This window comes from Centroberyx gerrardi, chromosome 11 (assembly GCF_048128805.1).
Source record: "Centroberyx gerrardi isolate f3 chromosome 11, fCenGer3.hap1.cur.20231027, whole genome shotgun sequence".
Classification (NCBI taxonomy): Eukaryota; Metazoa; Chordata; class Actinopteri; order Beryciformes; family Berycidae; genus Centroberyx; species Centroberyx gerrardi.
In genome coordinates this window covers 23,068,109-23,094,246 of record NC_136007.1, presented here as the reverse complement: position 1 = coordinate 23,094,246, position 26,138 = coordinate 23,068,109, and the positions used below count along the sequence as shown (strand labels likewise).

Genomic DNA, 26,138 nt, shown 5'->3' with positions numbered 1-26,138 from the left:
GACATGTTGAATGGATAATGTGACTGAGGAGTTCATGGCATAAATAAGAACCCGAGTCTGTGTGAAGGTCTATTGTTCCCATAAACACGATGTATGTCACTAAATCAACTTGTAGGGTACAGTACAGTACAGTACACTGTGCAACTGTATGGAATGTGTGTGGTTCATATATGCTGTGACTGGTTGCTCTGACAACCACATAGGTTACTACGTACCCGTCAAAAGCCACAACATGCCGTCTGTCTTCCGCTACAAAAAAACACTGTGTTCTACTTATGCTGCCGTATAGGTGACTGCTCTACAAAACAACAAAGGAGAAATTCTGCATACATATGGCCAGTGAGGTAAATTCATGCAATTTTTTCTGAGTCATTTTGTGAATAACAGAAGCAAAATAGCAAAATAGTCAAAAGTTGTGATTGTTACTTTATCCACCTTGTGATCAATCCTAGTTATAGGCTTGCAATTCAGTTTGCACGATGTACAGATTGTGGTTAGGATGCAGCTAACAGACAAGTGAAAGTTCTTTACATCCCTTTGATGTTCGCACGTCAAGCTGCAACTGAGCTCGCTGCAAGTGTAGCAAACAAGTTTGCCAGAATTACTGCAAATAACAAAATACTACATTATCTCCCAATAAAAAAAAATGATACTGACTGTGAATGTGATTTAGGATCCCACTGCAGCCTAGTCATAAGATTTGCAATACAATAAATTCTGTTCACAGCAGTGAATCTTTGAGGTTCAAGAAAATGAAATAATAAGCAAATGATTTATGCATCTGGAAAAAAACAAATAAAACATGGCCTCCTCGTAATTAGGATTTATGGTTTATGGTGGATTTCAGGCCGAGGCCTAACACATATTATCTACGAAGGACAATGCTGAGCGCATTTACGGTAAGAATCATGAACGACGCTCATTACTCTCTCTCCTCCCTCTCCATCACTTGTCATTGTTGTGAATTGGCCTGATGGGGGACAATAGGTCTGTTTTGGCTGAGGTGTGGCGGTGGGAAGTGGGGGGATGGGGTTGGGGGGGGGGGGATGTTCGGATGGCTGCCCGGTGTTGTGGGAAGGGCCGGCGTCTGAGTCAGGACCTGTCTGGGATGACTCCTCTGGCAACACACACACACATACACAAACACACACTCTTGACAACTGTTGAAAGCAGGACATCATGCATTACAACGACGATGATGGGATTTACCAAACAATGCACTGCAGTGGACGATGCTGATTAAGAGCTGGAGGTCACATGGTGCTCCCCTGATAAATGAGCCCCTCTAGAAATGAATCAATGGCGTACTGTTTCCTAAAAAAAACATACAATACATACAAGTCGGTTGCCATCCCGATGAATAAATACATTAGTAACTTCATAACCTTGGCCCGAGCTCGTGGTGGAGTGATTTGATGAGCGAGCAGCATGTGTAGTATGGCACAGAGTGTGAGACTGGAGACCAAAACAAATGAATCAGGGATGAATAAAGCAGGAAGTCCTGGGATTCACACTGAACCCGAGAGGCACATAATATGACACCAGACCTGGAACACGCATCTGACCTCTCTCTCTGTGCCTCTCTCTGCCTCTCTCTCTCTCTCTCTCACACACACACACACACACATATACACATTTACTCATCAAAGCTATAATTACATTCAGATCGCTGTGTACCCCTTCAGAGTCCCTCAGTGTGCTATTAACCGCAGAAGTAGGCCTACAGTATACGATCTGGACAATAAGTCATCTTGAGCGATTGAATATTATTCTAAATGGCTGTGGTAAGACCTTTTGGCTTGGGGACAAACCTCTCTCTGACTGTTACTGCCCCTATATTTCTGTCAGTGCTCGGGGGCCAAGGTAATCAGAATGGGAGCGGGGGAGATGAGAAAACGGGACGCCCCGCCGGGCCTCGCGTTAAACTTAACGACGCCGTATAAAAAGGGAGTCGGCCACGATCTGCCACTCCATCCCTCACTCCCCCTGTCCTGCCCCACTCCCCTCTGATCCCGTCGTCCTAAATGAGGCGTCTGACTGCGTTCGGCCCGGCGGAGAGCGGGGCACGGGGGGAAAGGCCTGATCAATGCCATCTTTGTCGGAGGGCTTCTCAGGTGACCAGAGCTCCCTGTGACTAATAGAATCAAAAATACTCCCTTTTCCGCAGATTGGGTTAATGGGAAGAATTCGCTCATATGGCTCAAAGGGGGCTATTTATAGGAGCAGCGAGGTCGCCCCGGTGGAAATGGTTAAAGGAATACATCGACAAAAAAAACAAAAAACCTCCTCAATCAATTTACCATTGTGCAACAAGAAGATTGGTAGCGGTTTCACTCTGGTATGCTCAATATTTAGTCTGCTACAGTGCATTATGCTGACACTTGTGAGATGACATTAAGTAAGCTTGTACACACTGTGCTTCAGCATGCACTGCAGTACACTTCATAAATATTTAACACAGGCATATACAGTATATAGCTTCATTCCAAAATGAGATATCCACCATTTGAAAACACTGACACCTACTCTAGCAAAATGATTGCTGGTATTAAAGTTAAGTCCATTATGGGTAACTATTAAAGTTAGGAAGCATCTTAAGACCTTTACTTACAAAATGGGTATGTTTTTGAGGATAGAATCATCTGCATTTTTGAAATATTGATTGGGGAAATTTAGGAAGCACATTTTTTTTTCTACAATGGATATATGGAATATGGGATTAAACACTTCATGTCTACAGTATTCATTATATTTGTCCCGCTTATTTGTTACACAAAGAGACATTTGTTGATCAAAGCTTGTTTGTTCCAAGTTGGCACATTCCTTTTAACACAGTATGAAGTTAAGCGGTGACAGAGAGGACATAAAAATCCCTCCTTGCTATTTGACTTGGATTTGATTTCAAGAAGTAACATCAGGCCACCAAGTCACCTTCAACCCAGACAGCCCCACATTCAGTATGAAACAAAACTAGTTTCTATATGAGCCAGGCGCATGGCGCTCAAAATTCAGTGGAAACTAGCAGTGACAGACTTTGTGCTGGTAACGGACTCCTGCCTGGGAGATGGACTCACATGGAAATGGGTGCATTCTCATGGAGAGGTGCAGGGCGGACCCCCCCCCCACCGGGGCCCGTACCCCGCCGATACACCGGTTGCTACTGGATTACCTTTTCAGGGCTCGACTCTTCCTCTCTGCATCTCAATGGCTTTCTCCCCAAGAGCCTAACAGCACCGGCCCCTCCCTTGACACATCAGTCTGAGGGATTTCTCAAGCACAATACAAGACAGGGAGAGAGGCTGATTTGATGGGCCTCAATCAAGATGATGGATTACTGAGTACAGTCATTTAAAATACTGGTGTGAAGCCAGAAGGGAAGATACAATGAGATGAAACTGTAACAGGAGGGGAGGGGGGCCTTCAATGCATTCATTTTCCCTGTCTCTCTCTCACTTTGTCTCTTTTTCCACACTCTCTCACGCACATACACAGCTCTCAACTGATTTCTCAAGCTTTCCCCTCTCCCAGATAGGAACTACTGTAACCCCGATCCCCACCACATCCACCGCTGACAAGGTGCAGACACACCGGAGTCCTGCAGACGGTGAATCAGCACCTCGACACCCCGGCAACGCAACCGGCCTCATCATCGCCAGCGCTGTTCTCATCATCATCATGTTTTGTTTTGTTTTTTTATGTTCTCACTTATCATCTCATCTGGCTGCTGAATATGTGGCGTAAACCAGGCCGAGCCAACAAAACTCAGCCTAAACACAGCCACTCGCAACAGATCAAAGGAGGATGAGGGGTGGGGGGGTATCTGTGCGAGGAGGAATTTATATCCTATCAAGGCCCAGACAGCATGATGAACACAGGAAAGCTCTCTGTTCCATTACTGCATGCGATGTGTGTTCGGGGCTCTTCCTGCTGTATATCATCACCTTCGCTGACTGACGAAGCCCCGACCGAGATAAGAGCAGAGGAGGACAGGGAGGATCGGGCACACTCAATCCCGGATGACGTCAAGTTTATGACAGCTTCGCCCGGGAAAAGCCTGAGTGTATGTGTGTGTGTGTGAGAGAGAGTGAGAGTGAGAGTGAGAGTGAGAGATGAGTCTGCTTGCCCTGCAGGTATCACAGTAGCAGTAGAACCTGGCTCCGAAGTGTAACTAGGGTTCCCACACCCATTTAGACGATCAAAGGATTTTCAATTACTTTCAAGGTGTTGTTTGATGAAATTCAAATATTCAAAATTGGCATGTTTTGGGGTAAGACAGGACACTGGTCAAAATTAGACATCCACAGGTCTAATTTCCATTGTAAGGTTTTCCTCAGAATGTGAAGTGTTGATTGAGACAGTGAGGTCCAGAGAGCTGAGGCTTAATGGTGAATTTGGGTGCTATATTCTAATAAACAAAAATCAAGTACTTTCAAGGCTATCCGTTCATTTTCAAAAACCTTTAAGGCTTTATTTTATTTTCCCCAAATCCACAAACTTGCAAGGATTTTCAAGGCCCCTGTGTAACGCTTTTATTTATTATATTATTATTTATTATTATAATTTTTGACTTTAATAAGACAGTGAAACGCCTTGTCATATAACTGCTTCAGATCTTGATCAAAGAGCTGCTGGATATGAGTACGGTGAATTTTCCTCTAACCTAAACAATGACTGGACACGCATCACCATTCTTGAAGAGGAGACATCTGTACATTAGTCACAGGACGCAAGAAACCTAACAAGTCTCATCAGACACGCAACTCTGTCCGACCTGCTTATCAGCGTTTGTTATCAGCCCAAAAGGGATCTGCGGAGGGTTTTATTGTGGCTTTATGGCACTTCAAAGCCAATCTATCTTCATTTATATCCCGGCACTGCTGACAGAAGGCTATAGATTTAACCTTAAATGCTCTAAATCCTAGGAAAACAGGAGTGAAACCAAATTGCCAGAAATACAAGAATCTATTCCCACAATACACATACCCAGAGGTTCTACGTCAAGTTTAACATTTCTCACACCCTATCTTTTTTGGTCCAAATCCTAATGTATCCTCACAGACTGTAATTTCAAAAACAGTTAAAAAGGGAAGAACACTTCGGTTGATTGAACAGCTGTCAAAGCACATGGCTTCTTTTTCCACCAAACCTGATATTTATTTTTTTTGTCTAGCTCTCCAGAGGAACATCAGAGAGAGAGAGAGTTGTAAATTTATAATGGAAATTTGAAGTCACTCGTGTTCTCCTTGTTGTACTCGGGATGCAAAAAAGATCGTTTGCCTATTCTCTACATTTTATTTCCAGCTATTAAAAAAAGTCGGCCGTTTGTTGTTAACAGAGGTGATGAAAATGACTGCTGACAGTTTTAGGGCCTTGTGACGTTTAAGACTAAGACCCAAACTCTCCTATGAGACTGGATCTAGGTAACAGTTTTTTTTTCCATTCGTCATTCATAGAAAAACTGATTCCCTGAATAAAACTGCTGATGAATGAGTGAGAAATTTCAGTGAAAGTTCATATGATTAGTATTAATCCATGCCAATATCTAGGAAGCAGAAATATGCCCAAATATGCCCATATCTGGAAATAAGATCATTTGTACGATTCACAGAGGCGGAGGTAATATGAGCAATGATGTACAACTGTGATTACCACATAGCTATTTTTTAAAGTGCCACAGTGTTGCAATACACATTTTTTAACAAAATCTTAGGAGATCTTGGGAGACTCCCTGTTGAGTAAATGAGGAAATCATCCTTCATCGCCCGTTCTGAAAGACATTACAGGAATATTAACCCAACATTAAAGGATAACAAATTTTGAACATAAACTACTCTACACTATGAATTTTCCTCCTGACAATCACACTACAGCATCTGGTAGCCAGTATTTAAGTTTCTTTTTAATCTCTGTACCTTGATTAGCTCATGAGCTTTACATCTTCACGTCTATGATAGGAAATACAGGTACTAATCAAAAATACAATAACTTTAGAAATAGCTAAGAGGCACCTGCATACACACACACACACACACACACACACACACACACAGAGATTATTTTTGTTGTTGTTCTTATCGCTGAAAGTACATGTTTTCACTATTATTGAAACTTACGGGTTGGCTTTTTGCAAGAATATCTCATAAAAGGTCACGCTAGTATTTGAAAGTGGGGGATTTACCAGGTAAAATCACTCTCTTTAAGTTTTGAGCCAACGGTTTGCATCCTTCTGTTATGCAGAAGTTCAGAGGGACTCATATTGAAAGGCTGTATCTTGTGTGTGTGTGTGTGTCTGTGTGTGTGTGTGGGTGGTTTAATTAATTTATGAGCTTGTAATCCTTGTTACATCAAGAATAAGCCTCTACATGTTCAATAACTGGATGATGTTTCAGCGTTTTGCAATGATTCAGTATTTTATAGTTTGATATTTCATATTCTTCTGCTGCGAACACTTCAGCTCCTCAGTGCTGCCAAGTCACTGCCCTCTGAGAGGTTCCAGATACTGACTTCTGTGTCCTACTAATGTGCCAACCAGCTCACCTGACAAGCAAAGAGCAGGAAATGAATTGTGCAGTACTGTATTATGTCATGTGAGAATGAAATCACCAGGACCAAAGTCCAACGGTCACTTCATTCGCCAACAAAAGACAAGGCTATTCCCTCATTTCACAGGATAAGAGACTAAATCCAAAGCCAACCAAATGAAAACAAACTCAATCTAAATATTAAAATCCCATTTAACACAATTCATAGCATTACCAAATCCAAAAGGAAAAAAGTTCAATTCAAAGTGAGCCTTATTATAACAGTGATTTCAGGTGAAACCATCCAAAAACACTCCACTATAAAACATCTGCCATGTGCTGTTCATTTACTCAAAGGCATTTTGATAGCTAAAAAGTTATAAAATATGATAGCCAACACCAAATAGCAAATATATGATTTAAAAAAAATATATATATATAAGAGTTCAAGTTTTCTAAATGAATCATAAAACCTTTCTTGCAGACATGGCTCTAAATCTTGTAGTGTACTGAAACACTGTACTGAACCATTCTGAAAAGACATTATTTATTCTAAGAATCTGTTTATGCAACACCGAGAGATACTAAAATTTTGTTTTAAAAAGCTTGATATAAAATCTTTACAAATAAAAAAAGAGTAAAGGGTAAAGCAATTTCCTTTGCGCTTCCAACAAAGTCAAGGTTTTACACGCTTCGATAAGATTCCCAGAAAGCACAGAATACTGTTACATTTCACTGCTAACAATAGTTTAGAGGAAGTAATATTTTAGAGACAATCTTTAGAGAAGGTGTGAAAAGCCAAACAAGACACATAGAGAACTTGTAGGCTTGATTAGTATAACTGACATTTGGAAAATAAAAAAAAAAATTGAGAGGGCATGCAAAGGACAAGTGTGTGTGTGTGTGTGTGTGTGTGTGTGTGTGTGTGTGTGTGTGTATATGCAGTGGGTAGGGGGAGATGTATGTGAGTCAGTGAGTGGAGATTTATTTTCAGGTGACTACATGGTTAACATTGTGCGTCTGCGCTTAAGGGGTTAACTTTTTAAAGACTGTCGCCCATTCATAAGGTGTGTGATTGTGTGATTGTGAGTGAAAGGGAGAGACAGCGAGAGAGAGAGAGAGCGAGAGCGAGAGCGAGAGAGACAGAGTGAATCGACAGTGAAGGTGGAAGGGCCTCAGTCAGGAAGGAAGCGGACGGTTGACAGGTTGTAATGAGGGAAACTTCCCTTCGAGAACAACCAGGCTGTGAGTCACACTGAAACTTGTCAATAACCAATGATCTGTCGCCTTGTGTCTGCAGCTCAATGAACAGTGACAGGGAGAGAGCTTTCACAACCTGACACACACACACACACACACACACTTGAATACAATGAATAAAATGTAACTGTAATGATTTGTAAAGCTTGCACTAACTTGGCTTCATTGATCACAGATCTTTTTGAGTGTGAAACCTGCCTGAACCCATTTAATGTGGCCGGTGTTTAGACTGGATTTGAGTGTTGTCTTTAAAAAAAATTACATGGGAGAGGAAAGAGCAACTTTTTTTTGGTAGCCAGCTCTGACCAAAGCCTTCCAAAATTCGTTTTAGAAACAAAGGAAACGTGAAAAAAGAAAACATGGCAAGGAAGAGAGCTGATGCAATCTCATCGCCCGATTTCAGCACAGCAAGTGGATGTGTGTGTGTGTGTGCGCGCGCATGTGTGTGTGTGTACAGTACATAATAAGCAACGCTCCCACCAGCAGCAGGTGTGTCAGGGGCATTTTCCAGCTGCAACCCCTGGCACCTCTACAAGGACACCCATCAGCACCAAACAGCACCCAAAAAGCACCCAAAAGCACCCATCAGCACCCACGCCCAGCTCCGAGGCTCAGTCACCTTGATTCCATTATTCTCAAGCAGCCCAGAGGGTGTGTGTGTGTGTGTGTGTGTGTGTGTGTGGGCGTGGAATTTTACATTTTGTTTTGTCTTTTTACTGAAATGTGTTAGGCCTCACTGGTTTTGGGTAACATCTGCACCTTCAAAACCAGTAAACGGTGTCTGGTGGCTTCATGTGAACAACTTTTAATCCATCTTGCTCCGAAGTATTAAGTGACACCAAATAGTTTATTCAGCGCTACACTGATGCTACTGAGTCACGTACTGCACGCCCGCTGCAGCCTGTTTTTCCAGACGGGACTGCAAACACCGACACACAAATCAATACCCATCGCGGAAACTCTTGTCACCGGAAACTCAAATACTTCTTTCTTCCCTCCAACAGAGGAGACAGGCCAATAAGCGTAAGCGAGCTTGCCAGAGCGGTCTGACACTCGCGGGGCTGAGCGGGGCCTTTAAGTTTATGGGATGGAAAAAGGCCACATCATGTCGACCCACTCATAAAGACATCTTTTAAATACTCAGAAAGCAGCTCTCTCTTTTGGCCGGCGCTCCTCATGAGCTCGAGCAGCAAATAAGCGATTGGCTGGAAGGTGACGGCGGCACGGCGGGAGAGATGAAGCGAGGGGAGAGGGCAGGTTTCTGTGATAGACAAGAGTTCATCTTGTCCTGTGAAGCAGCCTGTACATGTCCGTGCCCATAGTCCTCCAGTGGAAAAATCCAAGCCATTAATCACCATGTAGGCCATTAAACCTGACTTGAGGAGCCAAAAGGAGAACAAAATGTGACGAAACACCCTGTTTTCAAGGTCTGGCAAAAAAAAAAAAAAAAAGGATTTCAAAGAGGATAACGCAACCAGTCATCCTCCAAAATCACCATGTTTAATTCAAAGCCGCTCCCTCGCTCCGTGTGACCTTCATCAGAGTCATAGAGAGAGGAAGAGGAGGAGGAAGGTTTTCCCACAAAGGGACATAAATTACCTCAATGCCACATTACCACCCAAAAGGTCTGTCAACCGTCAAGTTCTGAGTTAACCCTTTCATGTGTTCATACACCCCACAGGGTACTTTTGGTGAGCGCAAACACACAGGCACACACACACACACACACACACACACACACACACACACACACACGCACGCACAGAGACCCGATGAGGCTTACTCACCCGATGAGGGAGACCATCTGCTCCACTATGTGCCTGCTGAAGGTGACGATCACAAACAGTTTCTGTATGACAAAGACACACAGAGAGAGAGAGAGAGAGAGCGGATCAGCCACTGAACCACGAGGTCACTGTTGGGGTGCAGTGCAGGGCAATGCATGCATCATAGTTTGATCAGTCATTTGCCCCCCTCCACACCACACACACACACACACACACACACACACACACACACACCCATATGCCCAAACCCTGACTGGCAATTTTAGCCTAAAAGCAGCCATGAAGAGGCCCTTTTGTCATGGAGGGCTCGGAACAAAAAGTCTGGGCTCCATGACACATCACCAACACAGTCCACTATAGGTCAGTGGCTATCGTCAGAAGGGTGTGTGTGTGTGTGTGTGTGTGTGTGTGTGTGTGTGTGTAAAGGATGGCTGGATGGATGGATAGAGGGGTTGGGGAATCAAAGGAGATGTGTCACTGCTTCAGAGGGGGGCTGGAAGCCGGCTCCTGTCCAGTCTGATTCCTGCTTAGTCACTGGGCCAGAAGGGACAGACGGGCGACTGGCAGCCATTCCGGCTCAAATCAGCCCCGTGTCTTCCCGGAGGGGGGCAGCTAATTGAGGAGATTTTTCAAGGGCTATTACTTTACTTCTGAGTCGCTGGAGGTTACTGTATCATTTTGACAGATAAAAAATACTGTTTGATCCAGTAAAATGTAGGCTGTCCTCAACGTGCCGTTAGAAGGCTTTAATGGTCCCATATTATTCACTTTTCATCATTTTGTTTTCAAATATTCTAGAGCCCAGCATGAGAAAAATATTCTTCATGATGTTTTGCAAATAGATGTAGTTTAGTTAAAAGGGTATTTATTGAATGAATTTCATAATGCTGGACCCTGGTTGGTCGACAACACCGTCTCCTCTGATTCAAATGAGGTAAATCTGGAGGCTTTCCAGTTCAAATACTGCAAACTGGTCTGACTGGAAGGATGTTATCAGTTGTTTAATGAGGAGAGACAATCAGGACCAAGACCAGTTGTGATGACCTGACGGGAGTTAGTCTAGTAAAGAGTATGGATTTTGGAAAATTCAATCATTTAAAATTTAACACCTCAAGAAAAATCGAAATTAATTAACAATGACTACATCAAACAGCTTCAATAATATGCAGTATGTATATAAAGGAAAAAGAGGAACGTTTGAATTCCTCTAAATGATCAGTGCTTCACTCCATTGTTCTTTGTGAGGTTGTGTGATGTGTCACCCAGGTCACAGGTTAACAACTGTGTGCAGTTGTTAAGGCTGAGGACTTCCTCATAGGTTGAACTGGCTGAATACCAATATCATTTGGGCAGAACTAACATCAGGACAAAGACTCACAGTTATAAGTTGGCCACAGCGCAAAAATAACTCAACTTATTATTGGCATTTGCAACAACAACAAAGCTTGACATTTACTATTGTAGGCTGTCTGTGCCTCGCAGAGAATGAGATAGTTCAATAGGCAAATCAATGCTATGATACAGAGGAACACTTGATATTAGCTCAGTGTGTGTCTGATCACCCGGGACACAGGAGCGCTGCATTAACACACTGCGGGGTGATACAGCACGCAAATTCAAGTGTCAGCTGAGACAGGCATTAGCAATGTTCATGACATATTTTGTGGTTTTGTGTTTTCAATTAAATTCTGTGTAATATTACATAAATAAAGTACTTGAGTTGTTTTTGACCAATTTCGTTTTTTTACTCTTACTCATCCCTTCCCACTTCTTAACTTCTACTTCACCAAGACTTTATCCATGTAATGTTCCGTGTACCTGGATACTGATTTTGTGCATTGTGCCCACATCTCCTATGAATACACTCAATACTGATCTGCTGGTCTCTCAGCCCACATAGAGCGGACAGCTGGGCAAGATGGGGAGAGGGGCCGGCAAGATGGCCGACACAGGAAGGCTGACTAACCTGCTTTAAATCTGTCTGCTCGGAAACTGGCAGTGACATGGTTTTGACTCGCACATTTCAGTTAACTGATTGTGCCAAGTTTGCTTGCAGATAGTGCCGATAAGAGCTGCATCACAGTCATACCCATTTTCTCACACATGCAAACACACACACACACACACACACACACACACACAAAGGGAAGCATTAAATGACTTAGTTCTCAATAGTTTACGGAAATAGACCCTTCATAATTAAAGGCCAAGAAGTGAATTCATAAGGATGTGGAAGTCAGGACATCCCACTGTAAATCGCTGTTGTTTTCACTGAACTGACACTGCGTAAATACTAGATTAAAATGTCAGTAGGTGAAATGACAACACTGTAACTTCTGCCACACAAAACATTTCCCCAGGAAGCACATTTGGTGAAAATGTCACTCCAGCAATATATCTCACTTTCACCTTTGCCCCATGAAACTGCACTGCCGCTCACATATAAAATCTCTTCTGTGCTCAACAAAATGATCTATCACAAAAAAAGGGCCCAAATGTGTCTTTCCATGACACCCATTCAAAAATCATCCATCATCTTCAAGTGAACCAGTGCGTCACAAAGCAGGTGATATTAACCGTTCAATAGCAGACATTCAGAGGTGAAGCTTAATGAGCATAATGGGCTGAAGCAGCGCAGAATAAAAAGCTTCTCCTTGGAGACTGGTGAGAACACACCTGAACTGCAGGTACAAACCCGGATCAAAAACACGCTTTGAAGCATTGAGGCTGCTGCTTACGCCCACACACTTACACACACACACACACACACAAACACAAACACACACAAACACACACACACACACACAAGCCTCGAAATCCCCTTTTGTTCCCTCTCGGCCCATGAGGGAGAGAACGTCACCTGTTCTCCAATGCGCTTTATTCTATTATGTTCCCCTTCCCTGTTGTCTCCTCACACACCGCAGTAAATAAACAACTCTGAACACCAGCAAGATGGCCCGAATCATTTGAGCGTCCTGCATTAGATTCAGACCTAGCCTTGAGGAAAAATACACAAAAGCAGCTAGGAGGGACTGGGGCCCTCAGCCCCACCGGAGAGCCGGGTGCAGAAGTCTTTCTTTCCCTGGCTGTTGTATTGTCAGGGAGGGACACACCTCTGTCAGGGGGGGCCCCCTGGGACCCCTGGGTGTAATCTGGTCCTGTGCCACCCACGCTACACTCTCTCTTCACCCCCCTCCTTCCTCCATCACCTCCCACAGACAATGTTTATCTGCTCCAACTCGCACTCACTAAGTTAACCCCCCTCCTTTCTTTATTTTGGTCAATGCAGGACAACGCTCTCTGGGTAAAGCTGCGACTACGGGTGAGGCCGAATGGAAAATGTTTGTTTTTTTAGCCCTTCATCTTACTGTTACAATAGGCAAATTCCAGTAAGTCGGTCCCATGTCGTTACTCACTGACATACTGCAGATTCCAGGACACAAATTGAGGATATTCTAGGATTAGGAGAAGTTGTGGTGATGTTGATTCAAGCAATTTCTTGTTCTAGGGTTACAAAGTATCTCTGTGCAGAAACTATGATGGGGATCGAAGCTGAGTTCCATCAATCTCAAATTCACATATTTCTTTTTTACAGTGCCTTATTTATGCTTTTCCTAAATATTAAATCTACTGTAGTCTACCTAGGAGTCTAGTGTACTGTATACTGTACTGTAGCTGCTGCAGCTGCATTCACAAAATGGTTGACTCCCTCTACTTTGGCTGCACAAAATGGCCTCCTTAGTTCCAGTTGAGTACAGTACAGGGAGATGCTGTGCATGAGTTTCCTTCACTATCTAACATGCTGCTCATTCAAAACAATATGGGAGATAAGTGCAAACCCTCAAACTCTTGTGCAAATAACAGTTTTGCTCTTTTTCTGCAAAAACAGTCCAGGGAATAGAAAAGATGATGGAAAAATACAGACTATGGAGTTGTGCTTTACTGTACTCAGTGTCAACTGCTCTGACATTCTGATGAACAGTTAGATATTAAAACAAACCCTGTCATTATTTACATGAATATATAATCCTTAAAAGAAACTCACCTGAATGTGCATTTTGATGACTGCTTTCCCGATGAGCGTTGCACCAAAAAAGGTCCAGAAGGGAACCAGAAAGTGGCCACATGTTATTCCTGCCAGGTCAAACAGGGGATTGGGAATCTGGAAAAAGGTTTCAGATGATTAGACTTTAGATTGTATAAATTCAGATCAAGAAGAAAAAAAATCTATAATTTTATATAGAGGACAACATCACTGTGATGCAACATAAAAGTCCATGTAGCATTTTTGCTTTGGCAAAAATCCCTTACATATATATATATATATATATACATATATATATACAGTATATCTGTATTGTAACAGCGATATCTAACTCATATTGATAGTGCCACAAGAATATCTGAAACCAATCAAATGCATTTCATATTGTTTCATTTTTGGTGACATATTTTAAAATTCAGCATCGTCATTCCCTTTGAATGATAACATGATTGATGATATGACAAAAATGATTTAACTCATATCTCCTGGTAAGGGGGATAAGTGGATTTTATAGAATAAAGTGAATGTGTGATTTTACTCACAGAAGCACAAGCTAAAATCCCAAAGAATCCGACCCTCTGGATGAGTTTCTGCACTGCTAGTTTTGCTCTGGTGGCAAAGTCCTGAAAAAGAGCAAAAAGAAGGAAAATATATAACAAATTATTCATTAGAGACTTAGTGATGTTTAGCTCAAATGGATCACACTGTACTTCCATAATTTACTTTACATAATTAACTAAACATCCTTTATTTTCAGGACACTTCTAAAACCTTGCAGTGACTGATTTGATAATTTCACTACACAGCACAAGTTATAAAAATCAGTTCAATAACCTTTCTATTGGTTATTGTGCAGTTTATATCAGATATATATCCCACTATCACTCATAATAATTCTATTATTTGTTACTACTGGCCCTTAGATTCAAATTGTTCAAAATGATTACTGGTGGCTGGCATTTCATATGATAAATTATTTACAATTCATTTGTGATAAACATCAGATGGACAGAGAGAATTTGTTTTGATTAGATTAAACAATAAGGCTACTGAAAAATAACTAAGGGTCAATTAAACCTAAAAAATATATTTTTCTCAGTATTTCTGTGGCAGAGGAAATATCAGAGAGGTGTGTGAAATCAATTCATAAAACCTGCTGCAATGTTATCACTGAAGTGATTACAAAAGATGCAAGATTTGAGACCTATTACCACTAAAATTTAAAATTAAAAACGAATAAGGGAATTTAGGCTGATATTTGGTATTCCAAGAGCTGCTTTTAAGATTTCTCCATCATCTCTGACTGTTGATATTTAAGTTCATTTATCAAACAATGGAGGTGTGCTGTCATTAAATTTTTCCATTTCATATCTAAAAATACATTGTTGCACAAATGAAACGAATAATGAGTCAATAAGCAGTTTATACAGTCTCTCTATCTTTTAATGAGTGCAAAGGTGCAGCAGCCACAACAGGAGTATTTTCAGCATCCTAAATTTGCCCTCAACAAAAACTATTTCAACACAGCTTCAACCAATTATTTAGTAAGATGCCCACTGATAAACTAAATAATTAGACTCTCAGAAATTAGGATTAAAGCAGTCCAAACCGTTTACAACTTGAAAATATATTTATTTTAATGGATTGGACACTGGAGGGATTTTCACTTAGTAAAACTCCAAATCTGCGCTAAACCCATCCATGTGTATGTGCTTTTAAATTTAATCTGCAAAATTTCAAGACTTTAGCATGCAATTATCTATGCATTTGCACTTTATTAATTCAACTTGGTCCATTTTTAACTCAATAAAAGTGTAAAGTCTCTGTATACTGTGAGATGAAGAACATTTGGTATGGAAAAGCCTGACTGTTTGTGCATTTATCACACAGACCATCAAATCACCTGCTAATAAACCACTTCTTCAAGGAAAAAAAAAAAATTATTCAATTGATGGAATGAAAAAGGTGTGTTTTACAATTAAAGCAAGTGCTTTTCCAAATCCATGACCATCTTGTCAGCAAATAAATCTCTCCAAGTTCACTGCAAAAAATACACTGATTCACCTGACATGTAGCTAATCTAAATAATTTCAAGGCAAATTTCTAAACATGCTTTTTCATTCTGGGAAACTAATAAAGTAGCTTTAGTGTGCCTGTATCTTACCTCTGGTGCATAATTCCTTTGTCATTGGGAATGTGAGAACAAGACAAGAGACTTTGGTCATTCCAATGACTCACAAATTCTTACTTATTCTGCTGCTTTGCCCTATCCGGCCTGACAGCTCCACAAAAGCCTCTTTTCACAGCAATGACATGGATTTTTCCCCAATATACCTTTTCTGGGAAGAGGAGCCTTAATCTGTTTGGATCTTACCTAAACTAGTTCTGGGAACTCAGTGGGAATGCTATAGAGATTGATTCTCCTGATCTGCTGCTGGATGGTTCATACCGTTTGGATGATACATTCAATATCTAGGTAAATTATAAAATGATTACTTCCATACCATGTTTATTTTGTCATTCTTAAAATAAATTAATTGTTTTAACTGTGTGTGCGACTGGGTGGTAATCAGAACTCTAAAAATGACAATGGTAAAATAAATTCAAGGTAAGTGTATTTCTAAAACATTCACTGCATTGGTTATACTATATTTTGCAGGCCTTAATATGCCAAAAAAAATCTGATCTATTGGTAGTAAATAATGCAGACTTAACAGCCAAAACCCTGCACAGTGGCTTTTATTCTTTTAGTTTTTATTTTTACTCTATTCCTAATTTTTATTCTACAGAAAGTGTCATAAACAGCAAGAGGGATACACTTGCCTTGCAAAGTTAATAAAGTTACTGTGTTAATACCACTTCTTTTTGGTAAATTGTGAAGTTCTCAATTTATTTATCTTATTAAATATACTTCATATTTGATGAAGCATGTGTTTTATACAACTTAGGCGATGCTTTATTAAGGCAACCATTATATCTCTTTGGTATCTCTATACAAATAAATATACAGTACATCCTTGTAACAGACATATGCTCAAAAATATGATAATTTAATGCCCAAAATTATATTTCATCATCTTGTGGTGTAACATATCTACATATGACAGTGTACATAGACAATATGAAACAAGACATGTGGATAGATCTAGACAGAGTAGATGCTCTGCAGTAAAAAACATCCTTCACTACCTTTTAGATTACACTTCATCTCACATTTCTCATCATAATAGTTTTAATGCACATAACCTCATATGATTTAATGGTAACTCAAAATATGGGTCTCAATTATTAGTATATGAAGAGTTTCGTTCCAAAATGAGATACACAAAAAAAATTTTAAATGACACCCACTCTCCCATATTGACTGCTGGCATGAAAGTTTAGCACAGTTAAGTTAGGAGTCATCTTACGACACTTGCTTATAAAATAGTTAATTTTTTGAGGACAGAATCATTTATGTTGTTCAAATATTGCCTGATGAATGGTAGGTAGCAAGAGTTTTCAGAAATGGATATATAACGTTTTGGAATGAAACCCTTCATTTGTAATTGTCGGTGGTCAGTGGTCTGTATTCAATCATTCTTGTAAGTCTAAATACACTAAATGGATGTTTGCTGAATGTGCAGCAGATTTGCCCCATGAAAGCACATCGTTTTCATCTAAAACAATATCAAATCAGCAAGAAACTAATAAAAACCATATTTTGACTCATATGCACAGCCAAGAAAAATGACTTTTCTTTGTAAATTGCTGTGTATAAGGCCTCTGTTTCTGAAACATAATGGTAAATCAAAATGTGAGGTGTGGGAGTGGGGGGGTGGCAACACATGATCCTACCTAATATGGTCAACAAAACCAGTACAGTACTGACAACATTTTTTACGGGGTGCAACCCAGCAGACAGGAAATTTGAGAGACATGGGAGGTAGCCTAATAAGGAGGTGGGGGGGTGAGGGTGGGGGGGGTGGCCTCAATCTGATTGGTTCAAAATTTGAATTTCTCCCTCCAATGACGTCCAATCATGAAGGTTTCTCCCAGGACAAGCCTGCTAGTTTAATTCTAGCCTCGTGTCCTTGTGCATGTGTGTGTGCGTGCGTGTGCGTGTGTGTGCGCGTGTGTGTGTGTGTGTGTGTGTTTTCAGCTGGTGGGAGACTGGGCTGGTCGTCTGAGGGAAGGAATGTGTATGGTCGGTTTACAGCTGAACCGCTGAGGACTGTGTCTGCGCCGGCAACACCTGACAACCGCCGGTGTTTGCGGACCGGACCGGAGCCGCGGGGAGCCAATCGCAGCCCACGTCTCGCCCCGCGAATCCCATTCGCCGTCTGACATCGTGACACTCGCATTGTTTACATTAAGTGCAGTTAAGCTTTTGGCTCATTCAATGAGAGCGGGAATGAAAATATCACCGTGGCGTGAACAAAGGGTCCCAGAAGAGGTGAGGGGAGGGTGTAAAGGGTGTGTGTGTGTGTGTGTGTCTGTGTGTGTGTGTGTGTGTGTGAACTTGTGACACTGTGATTTACTATAGTTGGACTATGTACTTGGACTCTCCCTCTTTTCTGCATTTCTGGACCAGGGAAGCGTCTATCTTGGATGGCTGGGGTTCAGACATCCAGACTCTGTTGTTGGCGGCTTATGGAAAATCACCATCTTTGCCAGGCAGCTCGCCAAGGGCTGACTGCCACCCCCCCCCCCCACCCTCCTCCCCCCCCACCCCACCCCTCCCCCCCGCCCCCGTCACCGCCGGCCTGCAGGGCTGGGCTTAGCAGCAATTACATTTGGGAGATCTTGTCAAGGGTGCAGCGTCATTAAAACCATGGGAGCTTTGGTTCCAGGTTTGGCTGCTCGGCTCAGATGCTTTACTCAGCAGTCTGCGCAATGACCCCACATGGAGCCGACCTCTGTGGGAACAATACATACTTAGATTTGATCTTCTGTTTATGTGTTCAGATTTTTTTTTTTTTTACTTCTGGTGGTCAGATCAGCCAACTCCTCATTTGAATTAGCAAATCATCGCTGCCCTTCAGAAACCACATTTCTCATTTGTTCGTTTGTACACAGCATGTTTCATGAGCATGTTGTGTACATGTGCTACTTTCAAAAAAAAAAAGATGTAAGGTTTACAATGACAAAATGTACTGAACATGAAGGCGTACATAAGGCATGTCCTGTGTGTTTTTGGTTGAATAATAGTGAATATACTGTAGATAAATGAGTCTCAATATCTGGTTGGTCAGTCACAAGATTAGCGCTAATGGAATGATGTCACAATGATGATTAATTGAAGATAAGATTGAAATCTTATTAGGCACATGACCTGAAATGACATTCAGTCTATCAGCATGGGAGCATAATACGACAGCTTCATATTTAACATGATAGTTTGAATATCAACGGTTACCGTTGCCAGAGTGATGACAACAGTTAATGGAAAAATCCAGAGGAAAAACCGGAGAGATGACAGTTTTCTAACATGTGTAATGAGAGAGCAGCCCCACTGTAAATAGCATTAACAGGAAAATGGAAGTTTCTATATACAAAGTGGCACCTTGAGTTTGTGAATGTACACATTCAATGTCAGTTGACAGTTGACAGTCACTCCACTGATATAGGGAAGATATTATTTGAATGTAGGGGGTTTTGTGTCTTTTTTTTGCTCCTTTGTTTTCCATCTAAATGTATTATTGAATGTTATATCTGTTTATTTTTGATTGGTTGAAAACTTGCTTACAGCGCTGTCTCACAAAAAAAGGACATACTTGTCAGCGGACTTTCCCTATGAAAAAGTTGGCAAACCAAGAACTTTGTTTTCGGTAGGCTTTCATAGTGCTGATGGGGTACGGAGTTCAAACAGAGACAAAAAGCAGGCAGCGACAAAGCACTCTGCTCCATGTGGAAAATTAAAGTGTCAGACGAGGAAAAATCTATGCATAGCCTATATACAAGTCAACACCCACGCACATTTTTTTCTCTCCCTCTCCCTGTGTGTTTTTTTTTTTTTCTCAATGAAAGTCTTTCACACAGAAGACACACATCTCCGGAGCGGTCGCGAGCCCCCCGACACCAAGACGGCTAAAGTTCATCTCATTAACTCCTCACAGGCCCTCGCCCTCTCGCTCTCTCTCTGGCACAGGAAGCCGAGTGATTAAGGACTCCTGACGCAACCAGAGCTACGGTCCCTTTCTAGAAAAAAAAAAAAAAAAAAAATTCAAATCTATCCGGACACACACGCAAAAAAATGCACCCCTGAGTCCACGTTGACAAATTCTTTAACAAGCTGTGGTTAAAGGGAAGCTGGTTTTACTCTGACTCACCCCCCTCCTTTCAAACAGTTTACTGGAAATAAAGGGGGAGGAGGAGGGAGGGGGCACTTTCAGAGAAGTCACGTGACGGGGCCGGGCAAACCACAGCACAGAGAGCCTTTGAGTGCAGTAGGCCAGGGGGGGAAGGCAGGCATACGCCCAGCGCAGATGGCTCTGATTTGAGTTACAGGAGATACGATCCTGGGAGTTGGCAATCAAGAATTCACAGCCTGTTAACCCTTTCCGCGCCAGACGAAAAAATAAAAAATACACCGCAAGCCAGGAAATGACTTCATTATCAAGTTACAAGCAGTCATGGACTCCATCCATGCAGGATCCTCCGAGATGGTCTATGTCTAAACCGAGGACCCCGAGTGCTCTTGTGCCGAGCTAAAGATTTAAGTGTGTGGGGGGGGGGGGAGCTGATGTTCATGACATCAGCGTCTGGAGCCGTTAGAAAAGGCATGACTTCATTATTCTTGAATAGCCGTGTTGAATGAATGAGAAGAGAGGGGAAAAAAAAACAAAAACGAGTGCTCCGCCGCTGTGTATCACGTGCGCTTGTGGCAGGAAGTTGGCACGTGCTGGCTGAGAGAAATACCAGCGGGTTTAAGTCAAGCTGCTGGCACCTAGAAGCCCCTATGACTTGAGCCGAGGGGAGGACAAAGTCAGCATCTTAATCCAGCTCTGCTGCCAAAGGGGTGGGAGGCGGGGGGTGGGTAGGGTCACACCCTTAACGACAAAATTTTAACCACTTCCTGTCTGAACGATCCAAGACACCCCCCGTGACACAATTCCTCCAGTCCGATCCCAGTGGATTTCCAGTCTATTTCTACTTTGGGTATGTTCTGTCAATGAAAACAAAGATTTCAAATAAATCCACTGACTGACCTCCATGTCCGCTCTAGGAAACGTGGAAGGTGTAAAAGCAAAATCAGGTGCGAGGAAATCAGAGAGGTGTCGCGGGGTTTCCTCGCGCGAACCCCCAAGCGCATCCGAATGATGGTTAAAAAACACCGAAGAGAGGGAAAAAACGGTTCCGTATGCTGCAGCTCCGCGCCGGGCTGCGAGCAACCTGCCACCAGATGCTGTCCAATCACATAGAACGCACATACATACACAAGGCTGCCAGACCAGATATCATCAGAGAGAGAGAGGGAGAGAGAGGGAGAGAGAGAGAGAGAGAGAGAGGGGGGGGGGGGGGGGAGAGAAAGAGAGAGAGCAATGCACAGTGGGAGGCAAAGTGAGAAAGAATGAGAGCATAGGAAGGGAGGGATAGAGAAAGAAACAGAAAGTCAGAGAGAGAGAGAAAGAGAGAGAGAGAGAGAGAGAGAGAGAGAGAGAGATGCACATGCAGCGTCACTTCAGCGCTCCTTCCTTCAGGCGGATGCGAGATGAGCAGGCGATGCTCCTTCCACGTCACGCTGTTTGTTTGGAGAGGACACGCGCAGGATCTCTCCCTGCTCATCGAAGTGGAGATGAGCAGGGAGACAGAAGCCTCTCCTCCCCACGCCAGCCGCCTGTCCCGCTCCTCCGCACGCTCCGTCTGCTGTTTTCTCTGGGTTTTCGGTGGGAAGCGCCACTTTATCAGTAGGTCTGGTGATGTCAGAGCTCCCGACTCACACATGTGGTCTGAACACCCGGGCTGCGGGCGGTGCCAACCTATCCAGATGTCCGTGGCGTTAGTAATAGCGGACCTTTACAGTAGGTGCTGTGCCCCTACCCATTGTTAAACCAGTGCCACGGCTCCTTCTCGCACGATCGCCAACATTTTTCTGATTCGCCCCGACCTGCTGTATCCGTTTCAATGTCACACTCACCATGTCAAACGGTTGTTCCAGTTGGTGTATCGGCACGTCTGTTAAACTATACCGACCATGGGAGAGATTGCTTGATGCGCTATTTACCTTTGAATATTTCTCCCTTTTTTGCACACGCACCTCCGCAGGACCTAATGAATCATTCGTCAATATTGGCGCTTCTGGGGACCCATAGTCATCACTGCTCTCTCACGTTGAAATTTTGAAAACCTTACCTAAAGATCATTCATACACACCAAAAAAATATCCATCTTAAAAAGTGTGTAAACATTGTTTTTAGCCGATACCCACCTAATACAGAATTTTGACAGATGCAAAAAAGTGTTGTGGGGAGCAAGAGCGAATAGCGCGGTGTGTCTGTGATATCGGATCACCCATCTTTACTCGGGGGGCGGTAACAATTTTCTGATCGCAAAGCATTCGAAGCTGCCAAAGGCAAAATATGTGCCTTGATATCACTGACTGAGCTGTGGCTGGATGTGCAACACGTGAAAGTTTCAGCCCATAGAGAGCAGTGCAACGACGATTTTCTGCCCCTAGAAGCAGATGAAGGACTGAACTTGAAAAATTTTGAAATTAAGTACAGGATTAATGCTATTCACCATATAGAAGCCATACGACCGTGGTTACAGCTCATAAAACGTGATTTAGTGCTGATTTGCTCTTTAAGAAGTAACTTATTTCAGGGGCTGCGTTGTAAAATCTCTCTTTTTAAATTAAAAAACAAGGGGAAAAAAATCAGCCAATGAGTTGTCTCTCAGTTCTAACACATATGGCCTAGTGGACTGAGGCAATATTTTTTTTTATTTTGAGTCCAAGGACATTCTTTTCAAGTAATTTTGCCTTTTGTAATTACTGAATTATCAAAGACAGTGTGCTGAGAGTAGATCCTCATCTCAGCTGCTGTTGGAAGCTGACTGCTGCTAATCGCATATTGAGATGTGTCTGCTAAAAAGGTAAATATACCCTCTAATCACTCATTAACACCTTGATTTCTGACAAAAAAAAAACACCCAGGGAATAGATTCTTTAACAAATTTAATTCCAAAACAATCTGGTATGGTCAGTCTATTTGCAAATATAAGAATCAGTGAGTCCATCGCAAAGTTCAAAGCCATGTTTGGATGTGGACGTTTGACTACACTTGACGTGTCTAACTGTTTGACCTACATTGTTGGGAAAAGAAATGCATTCCTGAGGATGAGGACTGTGTCAGTAGAGACAGGTTAGATTAAGCCCCGACAAAACCACCCGCTTGTTCCTCTACATTCCTCCTCCGTTCATATTCTCAAGGCGGGTGGAAAAATAAATATTTACAATGAGCTGTTAGGCATTGTCGAAACATTTGCAGGGGTGTTTAATATGAGAATGCTATTTTCCAGGGAATTACAAAACTTGGGGGCCGGAAATGGTAGGAACATTTCCCTTGAGTGCATCATTGCTACTCACTTAGTCAGAGCGTTGTGAAAGCACTTGATTCCCGCTGTACTGTTGAGGCATTGAGGTGGGGCTTGGTGAGTGGTTAAAACACACACACACACACACACACACACAAATAGGGAATTTGACACACAAGATTTCACTTCAGGGTGTTTGCAACGGCTGATTGAGAAAAAAGCGTGAGAACTGTGATGCTAAATGACTGTTAGCGACGAAAATGAAAGCAATTACAAAGGAAACGGTGTGCGAGTGATGGAGCGATAAGGAAATGAGTGCAAAAGAGCAGATAGGTGAGCAGATAAGTGAAGTGAGTGGAAGTGGAAGGGGCTCAGGGGAGAGGCAGAGGATGATGAAGGTGAAGGATGAAGGGCAGAAGCTGACGGTGGGAGGAGTGTGTCACCTGTGCAGACTGGGCCTGGTCCAGCATCTCCTCAAACTCCTGGTAGTCCTCGTCGCCGGGATCGGCGCCGGACAGCCGGGCCGCCCGGGCCATGAAGTAGGGAGGCAGCTCTCCTATGGCTGTGCCGGCACCCTGATCACACACATACACACACACACACACACAGATAGATCGATCCTACAGGTTTACTACAGGTCATCTGTTAGTGTTTACAATATTACCTAACATAGATATCATCCTGCCTCTCCAATGTTACAAAAAACAGATGACAGAGAGAAAAGGCCCGAGATGGAGAGAGAGAGAGAGAGAGAGAGAGAGAGAGAGAGAGAGAGAGAACGAGAACGAGAAAGGTCAAGTCACAAGGCCAAGAGGGACACAAAATTTTACTTACATTTATATTTACTTACATTTAAACTCATTTTTATAGACTTGTTTTTATGTAATTATCGTTTTTGACCTTCCCTTTTTATGATTCTTGCCTTGCTTTTATATTTCTTACCTTGGTTTTATTGCTACTCCTGGTGATTTTATCTGTTTTTTTAATCCTCTGTAAAGCACTTTGTAGTTGTGTTTTGAAAAGTGCTGTATCATTAAAGATTCTTCTTCTTATAATTATCATAATTATTATACTAAGCATGTTACAGCGGGCCCTGGGGGGGTTTAACAGAACAACAATATCAATAACCACTACCCAAAGGAGCTTGCGGGGCTTGACGTCTGGGGTTGTACGATCAGAGCGCTTAATGGGAATAAAACGGAAAGGATTTAAGAGTAAGAAAATCCCACAGATTATTAGACGATGATGGATATATATAAAACACAAGGCTGGGGAAGGTGAAAAACCAGATGCCGCTTCTGAACAGCATATCAACACACCACAACACTAACTATGTGCTCAAATCTACTTTTAACATGTGGAATGCAGTATTTCTGGCAAATTTAGGATTTAGGATGTGCTAACAAGGAACCAAGATATCAATATCCAACAGCCGAAAGGCGCTTGTAGCCGCAAAGCGCGGAGCCTGTGTGATTGAGGGGAGCTTAACGGGAGGAAAACGGAAGTGATTTGAGGGGAATAAATCCTCAGCGCTTGGTCGGTTCACCAAGTTCATACCGCCAAAACACGAGGACGGGGGTGGGGGGTGGGTGGGGGGGGGGGGGGGGTGAGGGGGTGAGGGGGGGCTGAGGGCTACAGACTTAATTAACACAATGAAAACACCAGCCAAGAAATGTAGTGTTTTGGAGTTGCTCACAGCTCATTACGGTAATGTTTCCAGGCACAGGGAAGGGTCGGGGTGGAAGGGGGGGGTGTGATGGAAGATGTTGAAGATACTGTTCGTACAAGTTCAAATTAAAGGTGGCATTCGGATGATTTAAAGCCCCTCTCACCTCTCTAACAAGTTACCACGAGTAGAGAGAAATCAATCAGCCGTCATAGGGCACTACTTTGAAAATCGGGTGTCTAGGTCAGACACAAAAAAAAAAATCACAGCTTGAACCCTTCTCCCAGATGAACATACTTAGCTAATCGCGGTCACACTACTTGCATGTAGCTGGACGGTTTAGCCAGAAGATGATTAGTGGGTAGTTAGCAACCATGGCAGCGACAACAAGCCCAAACAACCGTTCTCTGGAGGCGGTGCTATCCCAAAACCTGGCAGACTGCATCTTTAATCTGGACACCCTGTTCCCTTATTAACACTGCAGTCTTTGATGAAATCTGCCAGTTTTCTCTCATAATGGAGACGTGCCTTAATCTCCCAGGCAGCTGCTCCATTCAATAGCTCTGCCTCTGTTTGCGAGCGTGCACGTGTGCGGGCGTGTGTGTGTGTGTGTGTGTGTGTGTGTGTGTGGCGGTGAAATTTGTCCACCTGCACTGTGGTGTTGTTTGAAGTGGACCACTTAAGGGGCCTGCAGTGGTGGATAGGGAGGCTTCAAGAGGGAACCGTGAAAGAGAAGAGGGAGAGAAGAAGTAAGAGAAAGGAGACAGAGGAGGTAGGGAGGGAGGGAGGGAGGGGGTCGGGGTTTGGTGGAGTGGGGTGTCATCACCACCCACCCGTCACTGCATATCCAGAGAGGAGGGGGTCGGGGGGGGGAGGGGGCAGGAGAAGGGGAATGCTGGGTTGGCGTGGGCGCTTTGAAGCCATGGGCGCAACAGGTGTCGCCAACTGTAGCGCTGACAAGCCTCAGCCGGGGCCGTGCCAGGCTGGGGTTATGGGTGTGTGTGTGTGTGTGGGGGGGGTGAAGCCAAGGGGATCGGGTGGCACATACACACACACGCACACACACGTCCCTTCCTCCACCTCAGAGGAAAGCGCCGCTGCTGGTGTGGCCACAGTTTGGCGCTCAAAACACACCACTGACCCGCAGCGCTGAGACTCAAAGTCACCCCAAAGTAAAAGCCAGCAAAAGCTGACATGCTGGTCCAATAAATCAAAACATGCAGGGCTTGATGTTGTGTGCACGGCCTGGGTGCGGGCATGCGAGTTGGAGGGCGGATGTATGTCTGTTGGCAGACGGTGTGTGTCTCATATGAGGAAAAAAAAAGGCGGCACAAGGATAGAAA

At 43.0% G+C, this 26,138-nt stretch overlaps 1 protein-coding gene across 2 annotated transcripts in view; it reads right to left on the bottom strand.

Annotated features, from left to right (window-relative positions):
• Nucleotides 1-26,138, bottom strand: part of LOC139910880 (vacuole membrane protein 1-like) — a 58,861-nt gene that overhangs the window by 9,081 nt on the left and 23,642 nt on the right. Inside the window, exons 7-10 of one of the 2 annotated variants that reach the window (XM_071898332.2) lie at nt 23,573-23,704; nt 14,156-14,236; nt 13,614-13,730; nt 9,569-9,630 (exon numbers count right to left, since the gene is read on the bottom strand). In XM_071898332.2, the coding sequence (XP_071754433.1) occupies nt 9,569-9,630; nt 13,614-13,730; nt 14,156-14,236; nt 23,573-23,704 (392 nt within the window). The remainder of the gene's footprint in view (nt 1-9,568; nt 9,631-13,613; nt 13,731-14,155; nt 14,237-23,572; nt 23,705-26,138) is intronic. The other variant, XM_078286736.1, reaches the window with a different exon arrangement.